This window comes from Microcebus murinus, chromosome 2 (assembly GCF_040939455.1).
Source record: "Microcebus murinus isolate Inina chromosome 2, M.murinus_Inina_mat1.0, whole genome shotgun sequence".
Lineage (NCBI taxonomy): Eukaryota > Metazoa > Chordata > Mammalia > Primates > Cheirogaleidae > Microcebus > Microcebus murinus.
The window spans coordinates 28,626,805-28,649,460 of record NC_134105.1 but is presented as its reverse complement, the minus strand read 5'-3'; the positions used below and the strand labels follow the sequence as shown (position 1 = coordinate 28,649,460).

The window sequence follows — 22,656 nt, the reverse complement described above, 5'->3', positions numbered from 1 at the left end:
TTTTCAACAACTATATTATAAACAGATGATAAATATATATCTTAAAAAATCTAGTACCCTAAAGTATATACACGTATACCATTACACATACATAAACTCTATATCTAGTTAAGAATTTTAGCATTAAATTAGTTATATCTTTCAAAAAATGCAAACATACCACTAGGAAACTTACTTGAGTGGCTCTGAGAGGCTCCAGGTTTATATCTTCATTTATCTTTTCCCCAAGTGCAGTAATGAAGAGAGTTTGTTCACTACCAGGGCTCTCTCCAAGTTTTTCCGGTGCTGTCTTCTCATCTGTCTTCACTGTAGAGTATAACGTTAGGGACACTGTCTTTTCTTCCTTGGTCTCTGGAATAGTGGGACTAATGGTGGCATCTTGTTGTCCTGTACTCTCTTTTTGAGACCCATCTTCCAATAGTTTCTCGGGAGGAAGGGATATCAAGACCCTGGGACCTCTCTGAGTCACTATGTCTTCAATGGACCCCATTTTTGAACCTATAACCCCTGCAGGGTTTGCCATTTCTAGAAATTTCTCTCTAGTTATATCTTGCATTGCTATTTCAGATTTGAGAATTCCAGAAAGTTCATGATCACTTTTATTGTCCTGATGATGAAGGTCCTTTCTCTCTGAGAATTCTAGATAACTGACTTCTTTTGGATCTACTCTAGAAACTGTAATTTCTTCCAAATTAAGAGCTCTTGTTGGGTCAAAAGGTACTTCTGGGTATGACTCATCTTTATATTCACTAGATGAGAAAATCAGATCTTTGGTTTCCTTAGTCTTAGAAGTAACATGGGAATCTTGATAATAGGTGGTCTCCTGTCTGATGGCTCCTTGGAAAGACTTGTCTGTTTTAGAAATTTGGGATGTGTCTGTATATTGGGCTTTTCCAACTGATTCCTGGTAGTGCAATCCTTCAGGTCTTTGGGTCACAGGAGGGAAAGATTCACTCTGGGCCCCACAAGTAATTTCTTGAGATAAATTTTCTTCTGGTTTTAAAGTCAAGCAGAGGCTTAAATTTTTGACTTCCCCTTCAGTGGCCTGTTTAGAGCTGAAAAATGTTAAAGTATCCTGATTTTTTATAGAAATTCCTTTGGGTATCATTTGGGAAAAAGAGTCTTCAATTTTACAAATTATAGATAATCCCAATTCCCTATCAGCTTCTTTCCCTTTTTCACTTATAGTCATTTCCATAGGTTGGCTCGTTATACTGGAGTCACACTCATCTCCAATGGCAGTTTTTTGATTCAACTTTTCTTCAGAAAGAACTGCTGATTTGCATGTTTTGAGGCTTTCTTCTACAATCATCGCCTTCTTTCCACTCTTACTTTTCATCCTACTATTCATTGGTTGCTGCATAACCTGCTCACTCAGCAATTTGCCTGACATTTCACAATTTGATGCGTGTTGCACTTCTGAAACCATTTTCCCTTGATTTTCTCTTATTTCTCCAGAATCTAAATGTGAGACAGACTGCTTCATATGAGAGATTCTTTCTTTTTCCTGCTCTTCATTTGTATTTTTTTCCATGTTATTTCTAGCCACCTCTTTGAGTTTAAAATCACAGACTTCAGAGTGAGGGTGTGTTACTGACACTTGGCCCGAAGTTTTACCTTTAAGATGATGAGGAACTACGACACTGACAGATTCTTTAGCATCTGCAGATGCTTTCCACTCATCTTGATCCTTACACTCCTGTTCCTTTAATGAGATTTCCCTGCTCTTTTTTGCCCGCTCCCCATTAGAAACTCGCACTTTAACCTTTTCCTGTGCAGTCTTACTTTCAATTTGAAATAATCTCTCATCTTCTGCTTTATCACAACTCATTTCAACAGTCTGATTACAAGCAATAAACATTTCCTTTCTTAGAAATTCACTCTTGAACTCACATACTTCAATTCCATCTTCCTTTTCAACCTGAGCACTTTGATCACTGACCTCTAAAGTATCTATTTGGATCACAGTTGCCAATTCAGGGCTGATAAATCCTTTCTCAATAGCTTCCTTTATAGTCATTCTCTGACCATTAAATATGTCAACAATTCCTCCACTTAACACCTGATGAGATGCAATAATTCTGAACATGTTTTCATCCACTAATTTCTGTTCCAAAGCGGATCCCAATGTCAGCCTTTTTCCTGTAGCGGTATCTATGATTCCACCAGTATTTGCCTGAGCTTCCAGAACCTTTAGTGCAGGTACAAAGTCTACTTTTCCAAGCTGAACTGCTTGAGACAATGTAAGCACTTTGTCACTAACCCCATCTTTAATATCTGAGAAGGGAATTACTTCCAGATATCTCTGCCCAGATTCAATATCAATCTTACATTTCTTTACTAATTCTGAGTAGGGAACAATTCTGTAATTCTCAGGATCTACAATCCCATGCATCATTCCTGAAGACAACACTGCTTTATTAGTTAACAATCCTTCTTTTTTAGCTTCTGCCAAGGTCAATCTCTGGGCAGAAATAAGATCCATGAAGTTTCCAGAAAAGGCCTGAATTTCTTGGATTTCTCTTTTCAAGTCTGGGGTAATAAGGTCTAATCTAACGGCTTCAGGAAGGGAAATAGTTTCCTTTGTTTCAGGATGAAAAAACTGATGGAGGTTTAAGTTCTCAACTTTTTTGAGTTGCTTGGCTAAATCTTCATCAATTAAGCCATGTTTAAGGGCATTATCAACAGAAAGTCTCATCCCAGATATATGGTGAATGATACCTCCATCCACCACTTGCTTAGTCAACAAATGAATGGCCTCCTCTCTCTCCAAAAGACCTCTGTCAATGGACTGCACAACTGTTAAAGGGGCTTTGCTGTCAGGGTCTGTAAGTCCTATTGTTTCCATTTGTAAACTAATTAATCTCTCCCTAACTGTTTTCTCAGCATCTCTGCCTTTGGAAGCTTTCTCCAGATTTATAAGCTCTATCTGGTCAGCACTGTCCACCAAGCCAAGATTTGAGGCCAAAGTTACTGAAACCTTTTTGTCTCGTTTCAGGTCAACAATTCCACCAGTAACCACCTGCCCCTCTAAAATTCTGGTGGCTGTTTCTTTATCAAGAAGTCCAACTTCAACTGCATCCTTTACAGAGCACAGTGTGTGAGTATAGGGGTCCAAGACACCACTTATAGTTTTGTCTGCCATGAGGACATTATGTAATAATTTCTCATCCATCAGACCTTCATCAATGACTTCTTCAGTTGTCAAAGATTCACAGGTTTGAGAGTCAAAGAAGCCCCGAAACATGTTCAGCTTTCCCATAAGTTTCACAGCAGTGTGGCTTGGCACGATGCCTCTAACAATTGCTTCATTTAGTAAGAGCTTTTGACCTGTTTGTTCATGAATGATACCACCATCTAGCAACTGTGCAGATAATACATTTAAGGTAGCTTCTTCAAGCAATTCTGAAGGACGATTGCATGATAGGGAAGTCTCACTACTATTATCTTCCTCATCAGTCTTTTCTAACATCATTGTACTACCACCTGCAATATTTCGTTCTTCTTGAATTTGTTTATGGTCATCCCTAGCCAAAAATGTTTTATTCAACACTTTCTTTTTGTCTGGAGAATGAATATTCATATTACTTTCAGATTTTAATTCTGATTTTATACCTAGAGTTTTCTCTGCCTGTAGCTGTGACTTCTTGCTTGGGGGTTTTACAAGAGGTCTTCCAGTTTCACCTGGAATATATTCAGTCTCAAGAGTGTTTGCTTGTTCTTTCTGACATGTAGAGGAAGTATTTCTAAGAGGTTCATATTCTTTTATTGATGTCCCAACAGAAAAAAGATGTTGGTCAACCACCAGGGGTACACCTTCTGCTTCCCCAAGAGGTACTGTCCGGAGTCGTCCTCTGCTCACATTTTCTCTGGTAGACATTTCTGTTTGGTCTTCCTTTTTGGTACCTAACAACTGCCTTTTTAACTCTGATTTGACTTCATCTATTACCTCCGAAGTGCCAACATTTGGATTTCTCTCTTTTTGTTCTCTTACAAACAGATCCTTTGCAAAGTTCTCTACAGAAGAATGTTCTGTTTCTACATTGGTCTTTTCCCCTCTTGCTTCAGTGCAATCTTCCTGATCAGGATATTCTTTGTTCTGAGAAGAAAACTGGAACACATGTGGCTTCACAGTCAGCTCATCACTCAACGTTCCTGTGATTTTCACATTAGTTGATTCTTGCAATTCCTCAGGAAGTCTCTGGTGCCCAATTCCAAACACTTCTGGAGGAGATTCATTTCTGCATGTTAGTGTCTCCATCAGCTCTTTGTCTAACAGAAGCAGCCTCTCTCCATTCTGCACGTTAATATAGCTGTGAGTCATCACTTGAAACAATAGCTTCTCGCTATGGCTTGCTGCACCCTCAGGTTGGCCTTTGCTGCATAGTACAGCTGCTGTTCCAGGATTCATGCTTGATTTCTTTCTTTCTAGAGAGTCTGTTAATTGCATGTGGGGCATTACATCAGGTATACAAATCAATTTTAAGTTATTGGCAAGATCTTTGTCCAAGATACCATTTTCCATTGCTTTCTTCCAGGACCAAATCTCTGTGGTTGCTGGTATAAACAGAGCCTTAATATGCTGTCGATTACGAAGGATTTTATGTGCCAGTTCAGTAGACACAACACCTTGTTCTAGGGCATCTGTAATTGGGAGGATCTCTCCAGATTCAGGCCATAACAACCCCATGAATGACCAGAGGGACTCTAGAATCACAAGAGCGATCTTAGCAGCTACAAGACCATTGTTTACTGCTTCATCTATTGTCAGCCTTTTTCCAGTGACAGTGTCTATGATGCCTCCTGTCTGAAGCTGCCTTATGAGAATAGCACAGGCCATATCCTGGTCAATCAAATTATGTCTTACAGCCTCTTCCACTGTTAGTCTGTGTCCTGTTCTTGGATCTACTATACCACCAGCAAAAAGCTGAGCTTCCAGCAGCCGGACAGTGACCTGTCTATCTATTAGCCCTTCCTGAACTGCACGGAAAATGCTAACTTTCCTGCTTGATTTCAAGCTCACCATTCCCCCTGCCAATTGCTTGACAGGTAATAATTTCAACCCTGATTCCTGGTGGACAATACATCTTTGCATCAAATCCAGCAAACCGACTTTTTCAGCTGTGTTGGGGTCTATCAAATTCTTGGATGATCTCAGATGAGACTCTAATACTGAATGAAGCCATGTAGAAATGAAGCCCTGATGAAAAGCCTCTTTAAGGTTAATACAGTTCTCACTAGGGGAGAGACAGAAACCTCCAGTTGCCAGGTGAGCTTCTAAGATTTTCAGTCCAACTCTCTCACTGATTATTCTCTTTTCAATTGCTTCCACCACAGAAAGAGGGCCTTTGCTCTCAGTAAGCCTGCTTATTAAGGACAGGGCATCCTGTAGTTCCTGGAGCTGCTGGTACATCTGGGGACTAATGAAGTTTCCGGCTAGGCCCTCCTCCAAAGAGAGATTTTCACCGGTCTCAGGGGCAATGAGGCCAGACATGATAACCTGGGATTCCAGGAGCGCAAGGCCTGTGTCTTGGTCAATAAGGCCCTTTTGCATGGCTCTGAAGATGGGAAATATCTCCACTGTGCCTAGGTCAATCACCCCAGCAACTGCTCTGTAACCCTAAAAGAAAAAACGAAAAAGAAAACTGAATCAGGGCCAATGTTGAAGCACAACTGTTGAAAGGAGTCATTCAAAGAACTATAGGCCGGGTACAGTGGCTCATGCCTGTAATCCCAGCACTTTGGGAGGCCAGGGCAAGAGAATCGCTTGAGGCCAGGATTTCAAGATCAGCCTGGGCAATACAGCAAGACCCTGCCTCTTTAAAAAAAAAAAAGAAAGAAAGAAAGAAAGAAAGAGAACTATATTATATAAAATCTGACCACAAGAAAAACCCAGCCTGGGATAAGCCCCAATATGTAGGAAATGTTGTGAAGCAAGCCTAGCAGTGTTAATGCTAAAAATTTTTTTTTCTAAACTGCAGAATGTTTAACAAGGCTAGAAGTTCACAGGTTACTTGAAGAATAGTATTATAGCATTAGCATATCTGAGTGATAAGCTCTACAAAGTGGCAAGCAATGAGAGAATAGTTATTTCTAAGACTAAATAATCACAAAGATTCTTACAGACACATATCAGTTCCCAAAAAGTGAGAATTCAACCCCAAATAACAACTTTTCAGTGTTACAAACCATGCGGAAGCCTCTGGAAGTACCACTTCCCTGATGATGAGTACAGCAGGACTGGTCCATAGGATGAGAAGACAGCTTTAAGCAGCCAAATAGCCACAGAGCAGTTGTGCATCCCAGTAAATGGGCCTATATATACCACTCAAGAAACTGTTTAGCAACTGGGGAAAACTCTTGGTGGCCAATATTAGCTTCTCCCAAAACAGTGGCTCTGAATTAAACTAATTCTAGGCCTTGGAATTAGTAAGTCAAGAAAGAAACAGACTGAGTCCTTTGCCTCTGGAACTACTAGTAATTTTTCTTCTGATCTGGGCTAGAATGGGTAGTACAACACCCATGATTACAGCTATCACTTATTATTAGATTTACTAAGCACTGATATTTACTCCTCACAACAATCCTATGAAAACAATTGTTTTAATCTTTAGTTTGCAGATAAGAAAATGAGGAACAGAGAAGTTAGGTAACTTGTCCAAAGTCACAAAACTAGTGAGTTCTAGAAACAAATCAAGGTCTGACTCTAAATCGTGTGCTATTATACTGCCTTTTCAGTCTGATCCAGAAGAGCATGAAGGCCAAGTACGTAACAGTCACATCTTACACAGGAGTTAAGGCCCAAGGTCAATGAGTAAGGCACATTACTTACACATTGTCAGAATTACCCTTGCAAATCCTAGAAACAGCTCCTGAAGAATTCTCATTTTGAAGCCTTTTATCACAGAATGATATATTTAGATTTTAAATCATTTAAGTGTTTAATCACTTAGAACACTTCATCACTTCTATTATTCTCTACCTTTTCAGCTCTTCTTGTTTATATTCATTATATTCATTTGCCATATACAATTTTATTTGTCCCTGGTTGCTCAATGTTACTTTCTGATCCTTACATAACTCTCTAACTTATCCATAGAGGATCTTGTTGAAGCAATTGCCAATCACTTCCTTGCCTCCTAAATAATGCATATCTCAGCGAGAAGTAAGTTCCATAAGAGCATATAAGTTGCCCATGTAGGTCTAGGAATAGTACCCGCAGTTCATCAAACATTTGATGAATAAACAGATAAATAATAAGGAAACCCTTAAAATCATTAACCCATTTCCCACCTAGATTTTAAAAACATGCACGAAAGATTTTGAGCTTGATGAATTGCATATAATAAGAATGCAGAATTGATAGCAAATGAAAGAATGTAGATTTGGTTAACATCTCCATTTCATCGTATGTGTCCAATTAAAGGAATAACTGACAGATTTCTCCACACTATTTAAAGTATTAGTTGTTTCCCCTACTCCCCTTTGTTTTCTGATGAAGAATGAAGACTTCAATTTGTATAAGTTAAATGTGTAGATTACACGAATTCACTATGTGTCTATTTTATGCAGATTGGAGGAAAAAGCTCAATGGCATGTAACTCTTCGAGATACTCGAAAAATTCCTTTTAGAAAATTCATATAAAGGTTATTCAGAAGCAGACAATATGACAAAGAAAAATATTCTTTTGAAACCTTCTAATTTCTTCTGTGTGATTCAAGGAGCCTCAGAAATGCTGACATTGAAGAAAGGCCTGGCTGGAGTCTAGCCAGAGAAAAAAGACTACACTGTTCCTCCTAATACCCTCATAATGGGAGGACAGGCAGGAAGCACTGAGCTGGGAAGTAATCCAGGGAAATATCCATTTCAATCCTAATGAACATGGACATTCTGACCTAAACAAGAATTAAAAGACAGAAGGAGAGGAGGAAAGAAAACATAAAAGGCTTCTACTTACCAGAATTGCAGGGCACGCCTTGGGCAGATAAGAGATAGAGCCTTATGGAGCAGCTCAGCCGTGTCACACACAGTGTAAGCTTGGTGTTAGCGTCCAGCATGCGACTGTTTGTTTTTTGCAAAAAAGAACCCCAAATAGGTCGTCCTCTTTTCCCTTTGTGCATTTGTGCTTAAACTCCAAAGGGTTAGTGAAACTTGTAAGCAAGGATGTCAGTTAATCAGAACAATACTTCACATGAAACACACAAACGGTACAGGGGACACATCATGCTCAATGTAGTGGTGCTCAGAAGCTTGTCTTTCTTCCTTTCTTCCCCCCTCCCTCCTTTTTTAACCTTTCAAAATGAGAACTGGATGTTCTCAGTTCTCAGCAAGCAATTGTTAAAACTTTTCACGTACTCCCTTATATGGTGAAGCAACAAGCCGTTAGAAGTGGGCTACCTTGCACAGGATGCTACACCAGCACATTCTTTTTGGAAATATACCATCAAATCACAGCTGGCTCTGTCTTGCGGTCAACTCTAGCTTCTGCTGTACAAATTTTATATCCAAGGACCAGAGTCAAGGCATATTTTGTCTGAATATCATTTTGAGCATTGTATGGATCAAATTTGATTACTTAAATTTTGGCCTGCCCCACGTAAGTTGGCCACTGCTTCACAACATAGGAAATAAGCAGGCAAACACACATATATATCCCAGAGACACATGTATATAATATGGTAAGTGTACACACACACACAAATATCCAGGAAGAACTTAGGACAACCAGCAGGAATTATAACGACTTTCGTATGGTCCAGGAAATGAACATGGAATGGGAACTGGTAAAGATGCCACATGATGAGATGACTATGGGTGAGGAGAACCAGCGTCTCAGTCAGTGAAGCTAATCCACCAGTGTGCTTTGGAACTGAACGTTTCTCATTATTCACTGTATGGAGGGAAGAGGTTCACAGCTTTTTCTTCCCAATATCCAGAACTCTTAGCCGTCAACTTTTGAGTGACAATGCCACAAAGGAGTAATCTTATCACCCTGTGATCACACATAATACAGAATTTATGTTCTCCTTGACTGCTGTCTGTCACAAAATGGCAGAAGACAGAAAAGGTGAACCAGATTTAAAGGGTTAGCCGTAAGTACCTTTTAGTGTTTTGGACTGACCAACACATCATGGAACCCCAGTAAAGAAACACAAGACAAATGGTTGCTAAGATGAGGTTAAAAATTAAGTCACATTGATCATGGAAAGCTAGTGATCAAGACTCTCAATCAGCAAAGCTGCTTTTACACCATTCAAAAGGTACCCTCCCAACATTTGGAGATAAAAAATAAAAGTACCTTTTGTTCTGTCTGCTGAGCCAACTGGCTCTGAAGCTGCTGAAGCTGGTTTGCTGAACCATCACAAAGGTCACGGTAAGCCTTATTCAGGGCATTCAACTGCTCAGATATCTGTTCCTTCTCTTTTTCTGAAAGCCTGAATAATGAAGCATTAAAGCTTTTTTAGGAAAGAAACCTTCTCCAAACTCGCCTCTACTGCTTCAAAATCACCACTTCTTCATCTTGGATGGATTATCTGGTCAGTTTTCTACATTCATTGAAGACTTTGGCATCTCATTCATAGTTTTCCTGTCTATCTCAAATCAAGTCATGATTCTTGGTGACGTCAATGCTATGTCACCTTATGCTTATAGTTGAAATGGCCTCCTCTCCACTCAGTCCCACCCACACATGGCAGACATGAACTCTGCTATCATCTAAAATTATTCTACTTCTGAAATCTTAGACTTCAAGACTCCATTATATGATTATAACCATACCTTCCAGTTTTATCTTTCTTTACTCCTTCTACACCTATTTTCTTTTAAAAATACTCTAGACAGAATATAACGAATTCTTATTTACCTGTTGGCCAGCTACCCAGCTTTAACAAATTTTACTATTTTACCATATTTACTTCAGATCCTTTTCTAAGAAATAAGATATTACAGATATAATTCAAACCCACTATATATTTGTCACAAAGTTCATTCCTTTCCTTTTCTCCTCAGAGGTAATAACTTCTTGAATCTGGTGAATCCTGCAATTTGCTTTTTAAATTCCACATTATATTTCTCAGAATGAACTACATTGATTTATATTAGAACTATGCATTAACTCACTCAGCTCTCCAAAGCCATCCTTGACTCCTCCATTTTCTTTTAATCTGTCACCCCTCTCTATGATTTTCAGTTTCTTCTCTTTAGAGTCCAGACCCCACAGTTCATCTTATTAATCAGTTCTTTACTATTTTCCTTGTACTCTCCACTCACTAACCTGATAAAATCCCAACCCCAGATCAATTGAACCACTGGACTTCCCTGCTTCCACACCCAGGCTGCTAAGTATATCCAATGAGAAACAGAAATATCCCCCAACCAGATAGAAAGATCATACTGGTTTCTAACCTCAACTGGGCCTGAATACTCCTTGATAATTCTCCTGGGCCTGAATACTCCTTGATAATACTCCTTGATAACTTCTCTTGGAAGTTTCCAGCCAAGCCCTTCTTCCTTTGTCCTCAGCACCACCCTAACTTTCTCAGCTATCTCCTTCCTGCCTATTTCAAAGAGAAAATGCAGGCCAGGTGTGATGGCTCATGCCTGTAACCCTAGCACTTGGGAGGCTAAGGCAGGAGGATTGCTTGAGGTCAGGAGTTTGAGACAAGCCTTAGCAAGAATGAGACCCCCATCTCTACTAAAAATAGAAAAAATTAGCCAAGTGTGGTGGTGTGCATCTGTAGTCCCAGCAACTTGGGAGGCTGAGGCAGGATGATGGCTTGAGCCCAGGAGTTTGAGGTTGCTGTGAGCTAGGTTGACACCATGGTACTTTAGCCCGGGGCAACAAAGCGAGACTCTGTCTCAAAAAAAAGGAAAATCAAGACCACTGGGCACTAATTCTTTAACTTTCTGGCTTCATTCTTGATAAATTTACCTCTATCTACACCTTTCCTAATTTCCTTTCCCCCATACCTCAGAGGAAAAGCTGTCTCGACCCCTGTTTTAAGGTTGTACTTTCTACCCATTGATAAATTTTATCCTCTCCCGTGTCCTCTGGGACCTTTCTCCTATTATCTCCTCCCTTTTGTCCTTGCAACTCAGTCCATAAAGTTCCTCCTAACTTTTTGTTTTTTAAGAGATGGGGTCTCACTCTGTCACCCAGGATGCAGTGCAATGGCACTATCACAACTCACTGTAGCCTCAAACTAATGGGCTCTAACAATCCTCCTGCTTCAGCCTTCTGAGTCACTAGGCCAAGAGGCGTGCACTACCATGCCCAACTAATTTTTCTTATTTTTTGTAGGGACAGGGTCTTGCTATGCTGCCCAGGCAGATCTCAAAGGTATCACTCATAATTTTCCTTTTCCTTCTCTGAGGTTTCCTTTATAGGTTGAGAAGCCCTGAAAAGCCCTTTTGCATTAATCCACCCTTCTGGATTCTACTATGCTGATAACTCAAATTTCTATCACCTTTATATGATGATTTTCATGAGTCACCAAAACCACAGATTCATCATCCTTAATATCTCAATCCAGTCTCCTCCTCTCCATCCCTTACCATTTCTTGCCTACATTGTCAACAGCCTCTTAACTGGGCTCTCAGCCTCTATTATAGCCCATCTCAATCCATTTGTTCTCTACATAATTGTTCTAGCAACCATTATAAACAAAATCTAATCATGTTTAAAATCCCTCCCCACAGCCAACAAAGTAAAATGCAAGCTCCTTAGTATGAACTACAAGGCTTTTCATAGTCTGCCTTTTGCTGCCCTGAATTCTACAGCCTGAATTCCCATCGTGACTCTAAGTTTTAGCCAGATAGAACAGGGCCCCAGATGCACCATAATCTCTCATTTTACACTCACTTATGACCGTGCTTAGCTAAGAAGATCTGTGAAGTTTTAATGGCTTCAGAGACTTGTTCCTTCTTGGTTGTCAGCTCTTCTGCCAGAACCTATGTAGTATAAATAGGAAGAAAAAGCTTCAAAACCCAAGAATTAAGAGGCAAAATTATTTGAAATTAACTTTTTAAAAATCCTAGGGAAAAAATGCAGCTTAGGTCAAATTATTATTACCAATGAGCTACAGTAGATTAAAAAGGTAGATGTGTAAACAAGATGACTCCTTAAGTTTAAGTCCTAGAAGTTAACATTTATTCAGGCAACAATCACTTCTGGAATTGGCCCATAGGTGGCTTCTATTATTCCACCTAATGCATTATGACATATTATTCTACCCAGATAGACAGAGATGGACCCTCTACTCACCTGCTGTTCCAAAATAGCTTTTTCGATGTCTGTTGATTCTTTGGTCTGGGATGAGGTAGCTTTGCCTTGTGTATTCCTTGCTAGGGTAGACACCCAGCCCAAAAGTTCTTTAACCTTCTCCACATGTTCCTGTTTTTCTTCTTCTACCACTTTCTAGAATAGGAAATAGAAAATCAGTATCCCAGCAATATCTTATTTATTAGAGTAGCAAGACTTCAGGCTTCCTAAAATAAGAGGCATGAAAGTTACCTAAATAGGTAGGCAGTGAAAATAACCCCAACTTAAATATAATTTAGCCAGCCTACACCATTGCTCATAGGTGTCTGTATGATACTGACAATAAAATTTGTTATACCTAGGTTTAATGCCTTTCTAAAAAAAAGGAAAAGAAGTACTCTCTTATATATGATAGGCACTCAATAGTTATTTGTTATGTTCATTATGACAAATCAACACAAATCTGAAATACATAATATATGTGGCTCAATCTTATTTCCCCAGAAATTTGGCTATACACAGGTATAAACTTGTTTCTATGCCATATTATATCTTTGTAGTACACAGTTTTTATTGAAATCATAATCATACCGTTATAACTTTTTCCCTCAAATATTATAAATATCTTTCCATGTTAATTCACTTAAATCTATTTCATTATTTAATAGCTTGATAGCATTCATATGGAAATTGGAAGTTCCCAATCTTTGTTCACATCCTTCTTTTTTTCCCTCTCTTTATTTATTTATTTTTTTAGAGATAGGATCTCACTCTGTCACCCAGGCTGGGGTACACTGGGGCCATCACAGCTCACTGCAACCTCAAACTCCTGGCCTCAGGTGATCTTCCCACCTCGGCCTCCCAAAGTGCTGGGATTACAGGTGTGAGCCACCATGTCTGGCCCACATCCTTTTCTTCATCTACTTATATTTCTGTAATAAAGATAATTGGAGGTGGGAGTACTGGCTACAATACAGTCAATCCTTATTATTCACAGATTATGTATTTGTTGAATTCATCTACTTATTAAAATTCATATGTAACTCCAAAATCCATACTTGAGCTGCTTTCATGGTCATTCCCAACGATGCACAGAGCAGCAAACAATTTTAGTTGCCCAATGTACATTTTACCAGCTGACGTAGGACAAGGCAACACGCTGCCTTCTTGTCTTAGCTGTCACAAGGTAAACGAGTATCCTCTTCACAGTCAACTTAGTGCCATGTTTTTCACATTTCTATGATTTTTGTTGATTCATAACATGATTTCACTGTTTGAAATGGCCTCAAACAGTGCTTCAGTGCTGTCTAGTGTGGCTGTGATGTGCCTTATTGAGAAAATACATGTGTTAGACAAGCTTCATTCAGAAGTGAGTTTCCACCAGTGCTGTTTGCCATGAGTTCAATGTTAGTGAGTCAACAATACATGGTAAACTGTCTTTAAACAAAAACACACATAAAACAAGGTTATGTACTAATCTATTAACAAGTGTTATGACCAGAGGATTGAAGGAACCTAACCTTGTAATTCCCTAGGAGCAATGGTTCAGTACTTGCCAATGCAGCAACTTTATAGAACACAACTATTGGCAAATAATGAGAACTGGCTGTGTACTTTAAATTTTTATAAATGAAGCACAAGATTTTTTTTTTTAATTTTTTAGACATGGTGTCTCACTATGTTGCCCAGGCTAGACTTGAACTCCAGGGCTCAAGTGATGTTCCCACCTTGGCCTCCCAAGTAGCTGGGACTACAGGCATGTGCCACTGCACCCAGCTAAGGATTTTCAATGAAAATTTAGGACACAAACATCCTTACCTCCTCCTCCTCCAGCCGGCGGAGTGCATCACTGATGTATTTCACATGCTGGGTTGTTAAGGTCACCAATGCTGTGTAGCGAGTCCTTAAGTCCATGAACTACAGTTCAAAAGAACAATTTAGATAAACTATCTGCCAAAAAGCTAAATGTAAATAGCTGAAAATAGGGGAAATTCTCATGGAGTCTCATGTTCAACAGAAAAGTGAGGCCTATATCAAAATGAGGCCAGACAAATGAGTCTTTCCTTAAGGGAAGACAATGGCGTATTTTCTTCCCCCACCCTTTTCACCTCTTGTGTGATGGCATCTGAAGAGGAAAACATGCGACGGCGCTTGCCAGGGGACTTCTGCTGTGATTCCACAAAGGCCTTGTATGTCATCAGTTGTAATTCATAGTCCTAGGAAAGGAAAAAATTTCACCATATTTACTTAGGGCTTGATAGCTCACACACGTCATGTGATAGCATCACAGCATTTTATTGCTGGAAGGCATTTTGGTGACCATTTAGGCAGGAGGTTAGCTAACATGTTCTGCAAAAGGCCCAAGTAGGGAATATCAGCCCACACTATTTCTGTCATGTGGGTGAAAGCAGCCATAGGCAATATGTAAATGAAAGAGCGTGGCTTTGTGACAATAAAACTTCACTTATGGACACTGAAAATTGAAGTTCATATAATTTTCACATCATGAAATATTATCCTTTTAAAATTTTTTTCAAATCATTTCTCATGGGCTATACAAAAACAAGTGTATGAGCTACATTTAGTCCGTGGATCATGGTTTGCTGACTCCTGAGTTACAGTATGTTGCTCACCAAGCAACTTTTTCATTTCATACGTGGGGAAACTGAAGCCTAGACAGGGGATGTGAATTTTCCTAATTAACTCTGTGGGTAAGTAGCAGAATCTCAGTTCTAATCCCTAAACCAATGCTCTTCTCATTTCACTGGGCCATTCTGCGGCTCCCTCATAACCCTGAGAGTGCTGCCCTAGTCCAGGCCCTCTTCATCTCTCACACAGAGGGGTGCGGTAGCCTCTTGTATACTCTCACTGCCTCTAGCCTCATCTCCAATTATTCTCTACCATGCCACCAGAATAATTTCCCTAAAACCCAAAGATGACCACATTGTTACTCTGTTTAAAAGCTTTCAATGAACTAGAGCAGAGCTTCTCAAACATCAACATGCATACAAATCATCTGGGCACCTTATTAAAATGCAGAATCTGTTTCAGTAGGTCTGAGATTCTGTATTTCTGACAAGCTCCCAGGTGAGGCTGATGTTACTGGTTCAAAGACAACATTTGAAGAGCAAAATAAAAGACAAAGCAGCTCAACAAGGACTTTCCTGGGGTGGCCCCAACTTTCCCACTCATTTTCCATAGTCACTACTCCTCATGTAGCTTCTAGCTGCACCAGAATACTTGGAATGCCCTGTTTCTGTTGTCTACTTAAGAAACTCTGACCAGAAGAAAAACATAAAATTCCAAGTTCCTGAAGAAACCCACAAAAAAAATGGTAGAGGCAACAATAATAAAATAATAATAATAAAAGCAATTTCTACCACTAACTATTGCCATTTTTCTTAGCTGCTGAGGCATGGGTCTATGTATACATTATCTCATTTAATCTTTATAATCATTCAGTTAAGCAGTCATTTCCATTTTACAGAGATAGCAACAGAAACTTAGGCTAAGCACTTGGTCAAAGTCTCAAGCTTAGACAAGGGTGAAGCTAGGATTTGAACTCAATTCTTTCTTATACCAAATCTTTTGTTATTAACTAAAGAAATGCATTTATTCAAAAAATATTTGTTAAGCAATCTGCTAAGTACCTGCTATTGTTTGGAGTCCTGTACCCAAGTAGGGAACAAGTCAGAAAAAACCTTGCTCCCCTGGAACTTACATTCTAGTGGAAAGTCACAGAATAAACAAATAAAATATATAAGAATCTCAAGTCATGTTTTCTTTAAAGATATTGTAAGAGAAATAGGAAAGGGCCAGATCATGCATGTTATCATATACCACACAGGATTTTGAATTTTATTATAAGCATTATATGAAGCTATTGGATGGTTTTTTTTTTTTTTTTTTTTTTTTTTTTTTTTTTTTGGAGACAGAGTCTCGCTTTGTTGTCCAGGCTAGAGTGAGTGCCGTGGCGTCAGCCTAGCTCACAGCAACCTCAAACTCCTGGGCTTGAGTGATCCTTCTGCCTCAGCCTCCCGAGTAGCTGGGACTACAGGCATGCGCCACCATGCCCGGCTAATTTTTTATATATATATCAGTTGGCCAATTAATTTCTTTCTATTTATAGTAGAGACGGGGTCTCGCTCTTGCTCAGGCTGGTTTTGAACTCCTGACCTTGAGCAATCCGCCCGCCTCGGCCTCCCAAGAGCTAGGATTACAGGCGTGAGCCACAGCGCCCGGCCTATTGGATGGTTTTGAGTAGGAGAATGATATGATCTGATTTACCATTTTCATCTATTATATGGTACATCTGTTCTCCACATTTAAGTATCTCTAAAATTGGAATATATCTTACAATCAATGGTTTGTCACATAATTGGCAGTTTCTTTCTTTTTCTTGGTATGCATAAAATTATGGTGTAGCTTATAATCAATGGATTATAATCAAGATTCAGTGACATACAGTATGTTCTAAAAAGTGGAATCTGGCTACTGTGTGGGAAAACAGTCTGTGGAGGAAGGGGCAGAAGCAAGAGACTAGCTCAGAGGTACTGTAGTAGTCTAGCAACGATTCCTCACTCAGCTGTGAACTAGGGAAACGGGAGACAATGAGAGGTAGGCAGACATATTTGAAGACAGAGCCAACAGAGAATATAAAGATTAAAGCAGGCCGGGCGCAGTGGCTCACGCCTGTAATCCTAGCACTCTGGGACGCCGTGGCAGGTGGATCGCTCAAGGTCAGGAGTTCGAAACCAGCCTGAGCAACAGTGAGACCCCCACCCCCATCTCTACTAAAAATAGAAAGAAAATAATTGGCCAACTAAAAATACATAGAAAAAATTCACTGGGCATGGTGGCACATGCCTGTAGTCCCAGTTACTCGGGAGGCTGAGGCAGAAGGATTGCTTGAGCCCAGGAGTTTGAGGTTGCTGTGAGCTAGGCTGACACCACCCCACTCTAGCCGGGGCAATAGAGTGTTGCACTGTAGCCAGGGCAATACAGTGAGACTCTGCCACAGGAAAAAAAAAAAAAAAAAGATTAAAGCAAAGAGAAGAGGTTAGGATGAGTCTTGGGTTTTTTGCTTCAGAAACTAAGAAAAATGGTGACATTATTTCCTGAGATAAGAAACACAAGTGAAAAGCATATTTGAGAAGAAAACCCAAACATTCTGTTTTTGGCATGGTAAGTTTAAGAAGCCTATCTATGGTCATCCAAATGGAGACCCCTCCAATACCCAGCCAACATGTGGTACTTCTCTGAGCATTCCCAAGCATGGGGCCACAGGAAGTACACATCCACATAACTAAAGAATAAGGCCAGCCTCTAGCATAAGAGCTCTGGTTAATTTGTCCAGAAACAGAACCTATAGTGACAATGCAGATTTTCCTAAGCTGGAGATCATTTTTGTTCCCTGTGGATGTGGTAAATTACCTTTACAATAGTGGAATATTGTTGGGAAAATTTTTGGCACTGATCCAGTTTTGTCTGATTTCTCTCGATTTCTGCAAACAGATCCTAGGAACCAAAATAGCACAAATCATTGTTGTCATTATTACCACTGAAACATTATTATCACCGAAACATTTACTATGTTCTAAGGCAGTGGTTTTCAAACCTTAGCTACATCAGAATCACCAGGAAGGCTGGTTAAAATATAGACTGCTAGGCTCCACCTCCAAAGTTTCTGATTCAGTGGGTCTGGGGTTGGGTCCAAGAACTTACATTTCTAATATGCCCAAGTGATGCTGATGCTGTTGGTCTGGGGTTCACACTTTGAGAAACACTATTCTAATTATTTTACATGTATCACTTCATTTCATCCTCATAAAAATAGCCCTACAGGGTAGGTTAAATAAATAATGAACTATGTTCATTTCATTAATGAGGAAAAGAACCTATGGCCTTGGGGCCACATGTGGCCTGCTGGATCCCTGAGTGTAGCCTTTTAATAAAGGGATTTGTTCTGTGAAGTTTGGATTCAGTCGAAGAGCCACACTTGGGGGTCTGGAGGGCCACATGTGGCCTTGAGCCTGCAGGTTCCCTACCCATGGAAGTAATTTGTTAAAAGGGCTCATAGCAGGAGAGTGACCCAGGACTGGAATCCAGGCAATGTAATTCCAGACCTCATACTCTCAACCACAATGCTAAAACAAAACACCAAGAAAAATGCTTTAAATGAAATCACTTTCTTCCATTCACAGCTTTCCCTGGGTTTTCAAATCTCCATATTATAACCCTAGTAAAATAAAATATAATAACAAGAAACAAAATAAAGATAATTTTAATCTGTCCATTTAGTGGTTTTGATATTAAGTTATAGGAACTCAGGATTAAAGGAACATTACAGGTCCTCTAACCTAAACATGAAACCAGTATCTTCAGGCCATCCTTCTTGAACCCATCTAAGAAGAGGGGGTCTGCCATTTGAGGGAAGATTTAATTGCTAGAACATTATTTTCTTTTATAATGAACTAATTCTATCCCCCTGCAACTTCCCCTGTGTTACTGCGACACCCACCGTCTGCTGGCTGAGTTGCTCCGACAGGACTCGGCTATCCTCAGCCTGGCCTGGCTTCATCATTTCCTGCTGGGCAGTGGTCTCCTCAATCCACTTGATGAGAGTTCCATGGCAGGCTCGGTAATCTCCCAGAACTTCCTGGATACTTTCTAGCTCAGATTGGCTGGAGAAGCAAAGGGAAACTGCTATCAGATACCTAGTTATAAATACAGTAAAGTAAATGGGGGAATTCCCTCCATGGCCCATGCTCTCAGCTGGGCTTAACCACAAAGGATGCATTTTTATTTATGGGGAGCAACAATGCAAGGCTGAGTGAGATCTATGCATGTATCCAGTGTCTCTGGTGTAAAAAGTGAACAGAAACCAGTTATGTGCTATTAGCCCTGGAAACTGCCTTGTGGTCTGGCATCCCATGATAATCTTTGTCAAATTTTTGACCTAGATTACCAAGGATTACCAGGATTGCCAATAAGCTAGTACTGGCTGTGCACTTCCATACCCTGATGATGGAGTACCTGTCAGTGTACCAGTTATGATATATGAATCATTACAATTTCTTCAGCAGAAAGAGAGGTAGGAGTGAAAAATAATAATTTCCTTTACTTCTAGTAATAGTTATACTACTACTTTTAGTATAACTAGCTGTGGGATAGCAATTCAATTAGAGAGAATCAGTCCAAACTTATATGAGTTGCTACCCTCTCCCTACCCAGTTTAGCCTCAGAAACATGTTATTTCTCTCTTTCCTATTCATATCTGTCATCCAAGGCAGGACTGCTAGTAACAAACACCACCAAATTAGCAAATGAGATGGAAGCAAGAAAAGCTACAAAGCTCCACTATGAAAAATGGCTCATAGTTAGAATCAAAATGAGTAAAACAAGAACTGGAGGCCGGGCATGGTGGATCATGCCTATGATCCTAGGCATTATAATCCTAGGCACTCTGGGAGGCTAAGGTGGGGAGGATTGCTTCAGCTCAGGAGTTTGAGACCAGCCTGAGGAAGAAGGAGAGACCCTGTCTCTACTAAAAATAGAAAAATCAGCCAGGTGTGGAGGTGCATGCCTATAGTCCCAGCTACTCAGGAGGCTGAGGCAGGAGGATTGCTTGAGCCCAGGAGTTTTAGTCAGAGCAACAGAGTGAGACTCTGTCTCAAAAAAAAAAAAAGCTAAAAGCAAAACACAAATAAAAAACCATGAACACACAGATATAACTATATTTGTTTAAGACCTAGTCCTTGAACTCTAATGGGAGGAAAAGGTGGAGCCACCACTTACCGGGTCTCGAGCTGGGCAATGACTCGGTGCCAACGCTCCTGCAGCTGGGAACCTTTTTCCTGGTAGCGTTCCAAATCCACACTTCGCTCTGGTGTCAGGCGACTCAGCTGCTCTGCCACGACCTTGGCCTTGGCAATTTCCTCATCTAGGACTGAAAACACTGAATTCTTCTCCTTCACATCACTAAGCCAGTGCTACAAAAACATAAGCACAGAAACGGGTTAAATATTCTCCACCCTAAAAAGGATTCAGACTAAGATAGGAAACAAGGACATTGTCTACAGCTGGCTCCAATTCATATCTCTGATAGTGCCTTAGAACGTTTGTGCCGGAAATGTCTCCACAGGTCATGGTCTCTGCTTTCCTGACGCACACTGGGAAGCCAAGGGCAGGCAGTACCAAATAGAGAAATGTGCAAAGAACTTGTATTTAAAACCTGGCTTCACTGCGTATGAGCTATGAAACCAACATGATCTCACCTGTAGTTGGAGATAAAAATCTCTTCTTATCCACCTCACAGAGTGGCTTGTTGAGAATCAAATGTGATGATAGCTAAGTAACTTATAAACTTATGGCATAACCATTAACTATATCTAATTAAGCCATAATTTAAAAGGGAGAAAATAAAAAAAAAATATAGCCCTTCCTCTTCCATTTCTAGCTATACATATTACTCAGTCCCTCTTTCTTGGAATACATACTAAAATATTTAAATATGATATTCTGCCTAGTCAAATGCCAACTTAAATCAGTGTCATATTTTCCAAAATTGTAGTTCTCAGACTGGGCACAGTGACTTACACATGTAATCCTAGCTCTCTGGGAGACTGATGCAAGAGGACTGCTTGAGCTCAGGAGTTTAAGATCAGCCTGAGCAAGAGTGAGACCCTGTCTCTACAAAAAATATAAAAATTAGCCGGGCGTAGTGGTGCACACCTGTAGTCCCAGCCACTCGGGAGGCTGAGCCCAGGAGTTTGAGGTTGCAGTAAGCAATGATGACACCTCTGCACTCTACCTGGAGTAACAGAATAAGATTCTGTCTCAAAAAAAAAAAATAGAATTTCTCTGCTAACCCAAAGCAATGGATACATTCAGTTAATCTCCTAAGAAACTCAGAGCAACCTACCCGTAATGTAGACCGATGAGACTCTAGAGCTGAGAGATCTGCTGGTACTGCTTCTTCTTGACTCAGCTTGATTTCATAACCTTTGACCAAGAGTTCAGCATCTTGTATATTACGCACTATAACATCAATTGTCTTTAATCTGTGGGGATAAAATCATCTTCCTTCATCAACACATAAATTTTAAGAGCTGGATTATATACCTAGAGTGCTGCAGAGAGGTTCATACAATGTAACTACCAAAATCAACTTCACCATTTTTAGATGATGGCAGAGTTTGGTGAAAACAAGCAAGCATAGTATATAAGCTGCCAATTTAAGCCAATTCAAAATAAAATTTTAAGTTGTACTGGGACATGCACATATGTAGTGGACTTGTGGACAAAAGGCGTTAGGCCAGAAACCCACTTGACACTGTAAAGAGTCTAAGATCTGCTACTCTTCAAGATCATGGGTGGAGATGGATGGGTAGGGGAAGACCTTCAAAGACTCATATCTAGTTTAGCTGACAACTTTTCTTTTTATCTTTAGTCTCTCTCCCTTTCTCATAATACTTTAAGTGTTATTTTCAGAGGTATATAATCAAACATACCTTGTTTGATTGAAAGAGGTACAAAAGAGTCCCATCACTGCAATTCTATTCCCTATCCATATCACTGACATTTGTTTATTGCAGTGCAAATGAACCAAGTCCATATTATTAGGAACTAAAGCCAATACCTCTCATCATGGGTACATGTTAAGATCTATACTCTCTCTGGGTTATTCATGAAACACTCCAGGCCTTTCCCCTTCTTATCCCAATGGATAACATTGCCCTTTGGACCCCAAACCTCAGCTCACTTACTTATTCAGATAGACAGTGGAGAGACCATAGACATGGTCCATCTTCTCCACCAGCAGATTCAGTTCTGAGCGCAGGGTTGGGGCACTCGAACCAGATGGAGACTGATGGAAAAAGCTGTTGCATTTCAAGGAAACAGCGTCCAAGTCTGACCTGAGTTGCTGCAAATCCTCCTGGGTACGCTGCCAGGAACAAAACACATATTAGCTGAGTGTGGTGGTGCACGTCTGTGTTCCCAGCTTCTTGGGAGGCTGAGATGGGAGGATCACTTGAGCCCAAGAGTTGGAGGCTGCAGTAGGCTATGACTGTGCCACTGTCCTCCAGCCTGGGCAACAGACTGAGACCTTGTCTCTAAAAAAATTTGAAAAGTAAAAATACGGCCAGGTGTGGTGGCTCATGCCTGTAATCCCAGCACTCCGGGAAACTGAAGCAGGAAGATCACTTGAGGCCAGGAGTTTGATACCAGCCTGGGAACACAGTGAGACCGCCATCTCTACAAAAACTTTTAAAAATTAGCTGGACGTAGTGGCATGTACCCATAGACCTAGCCATTAGTTTAGAATTGGATGAAGATAGATATGTATGAATTCATGATTGTATGTGTGTGTGAGAGACACAGATCAATAAATAAA

At 40.1% G+C, this 22,656-nt stretch overlaps 1 protein-coding gene across 26 annotated transcripts in view; it reads right to left on the bottom strand.

The window, feature by feature from the left end:
- The window catches only part of MACF1 (microtubule actin crosslinking factor 1), a 358,950-nt gene that overhangs the window by 129,440 nt on the left and 206,854 nt on the right, over positions 1-22,656 (bottom strand). For 18 of the 26 annotated variants that reach the window (XM_075996862.1, XM_075996875.1, XM_075996863.1 and 15 more), the window contains 11 exons: positions 22,028-22,206; positions 21,184-21,322; positions 20,058-20,251; positions 18,781-18,943; positions 17,694-17,777; positions 14,369-14,476; positions 14,079-14,177; positions 12,264-12,416; positions 11,862-11,950; positions 9,300-9,435; positions 176-5,620 (listed from right to left, as the gene is read on the bottom strand). In XM_075996862.1, the coding sequence (XP_075852977.1) occupies positions 176-5,620; positions 9,300-9,435; positions 11,862-11,950; positions 12,264-12,416; positions 14,079-14,177; positions 14,369-14,476; positions 17,694-17,777; positions 18,781-18,943; positions 20,058-20,251; positions 21,184-21,322; positions 22,028-22,206 (6,789 nt within the window). The remainder of the gene's footprint in view (positions 1-175; positions 5,621-9,299; positions 9,436-11,861; positions 11,951-12,263; positions 12,417-14,078; positions 14,178-14,368; positions 14,477-17,693; positions 17,778-18,780; positions 18,944-20,057; positions 20,252-21,183; positions 21,323-22,027; positions 22,207-22,656) is intronic. The other 8 variants (XM_075996872.1, XM_075996873.1, XM_075996876.1 and 5 more) reach the window with 1 other exon arrangement.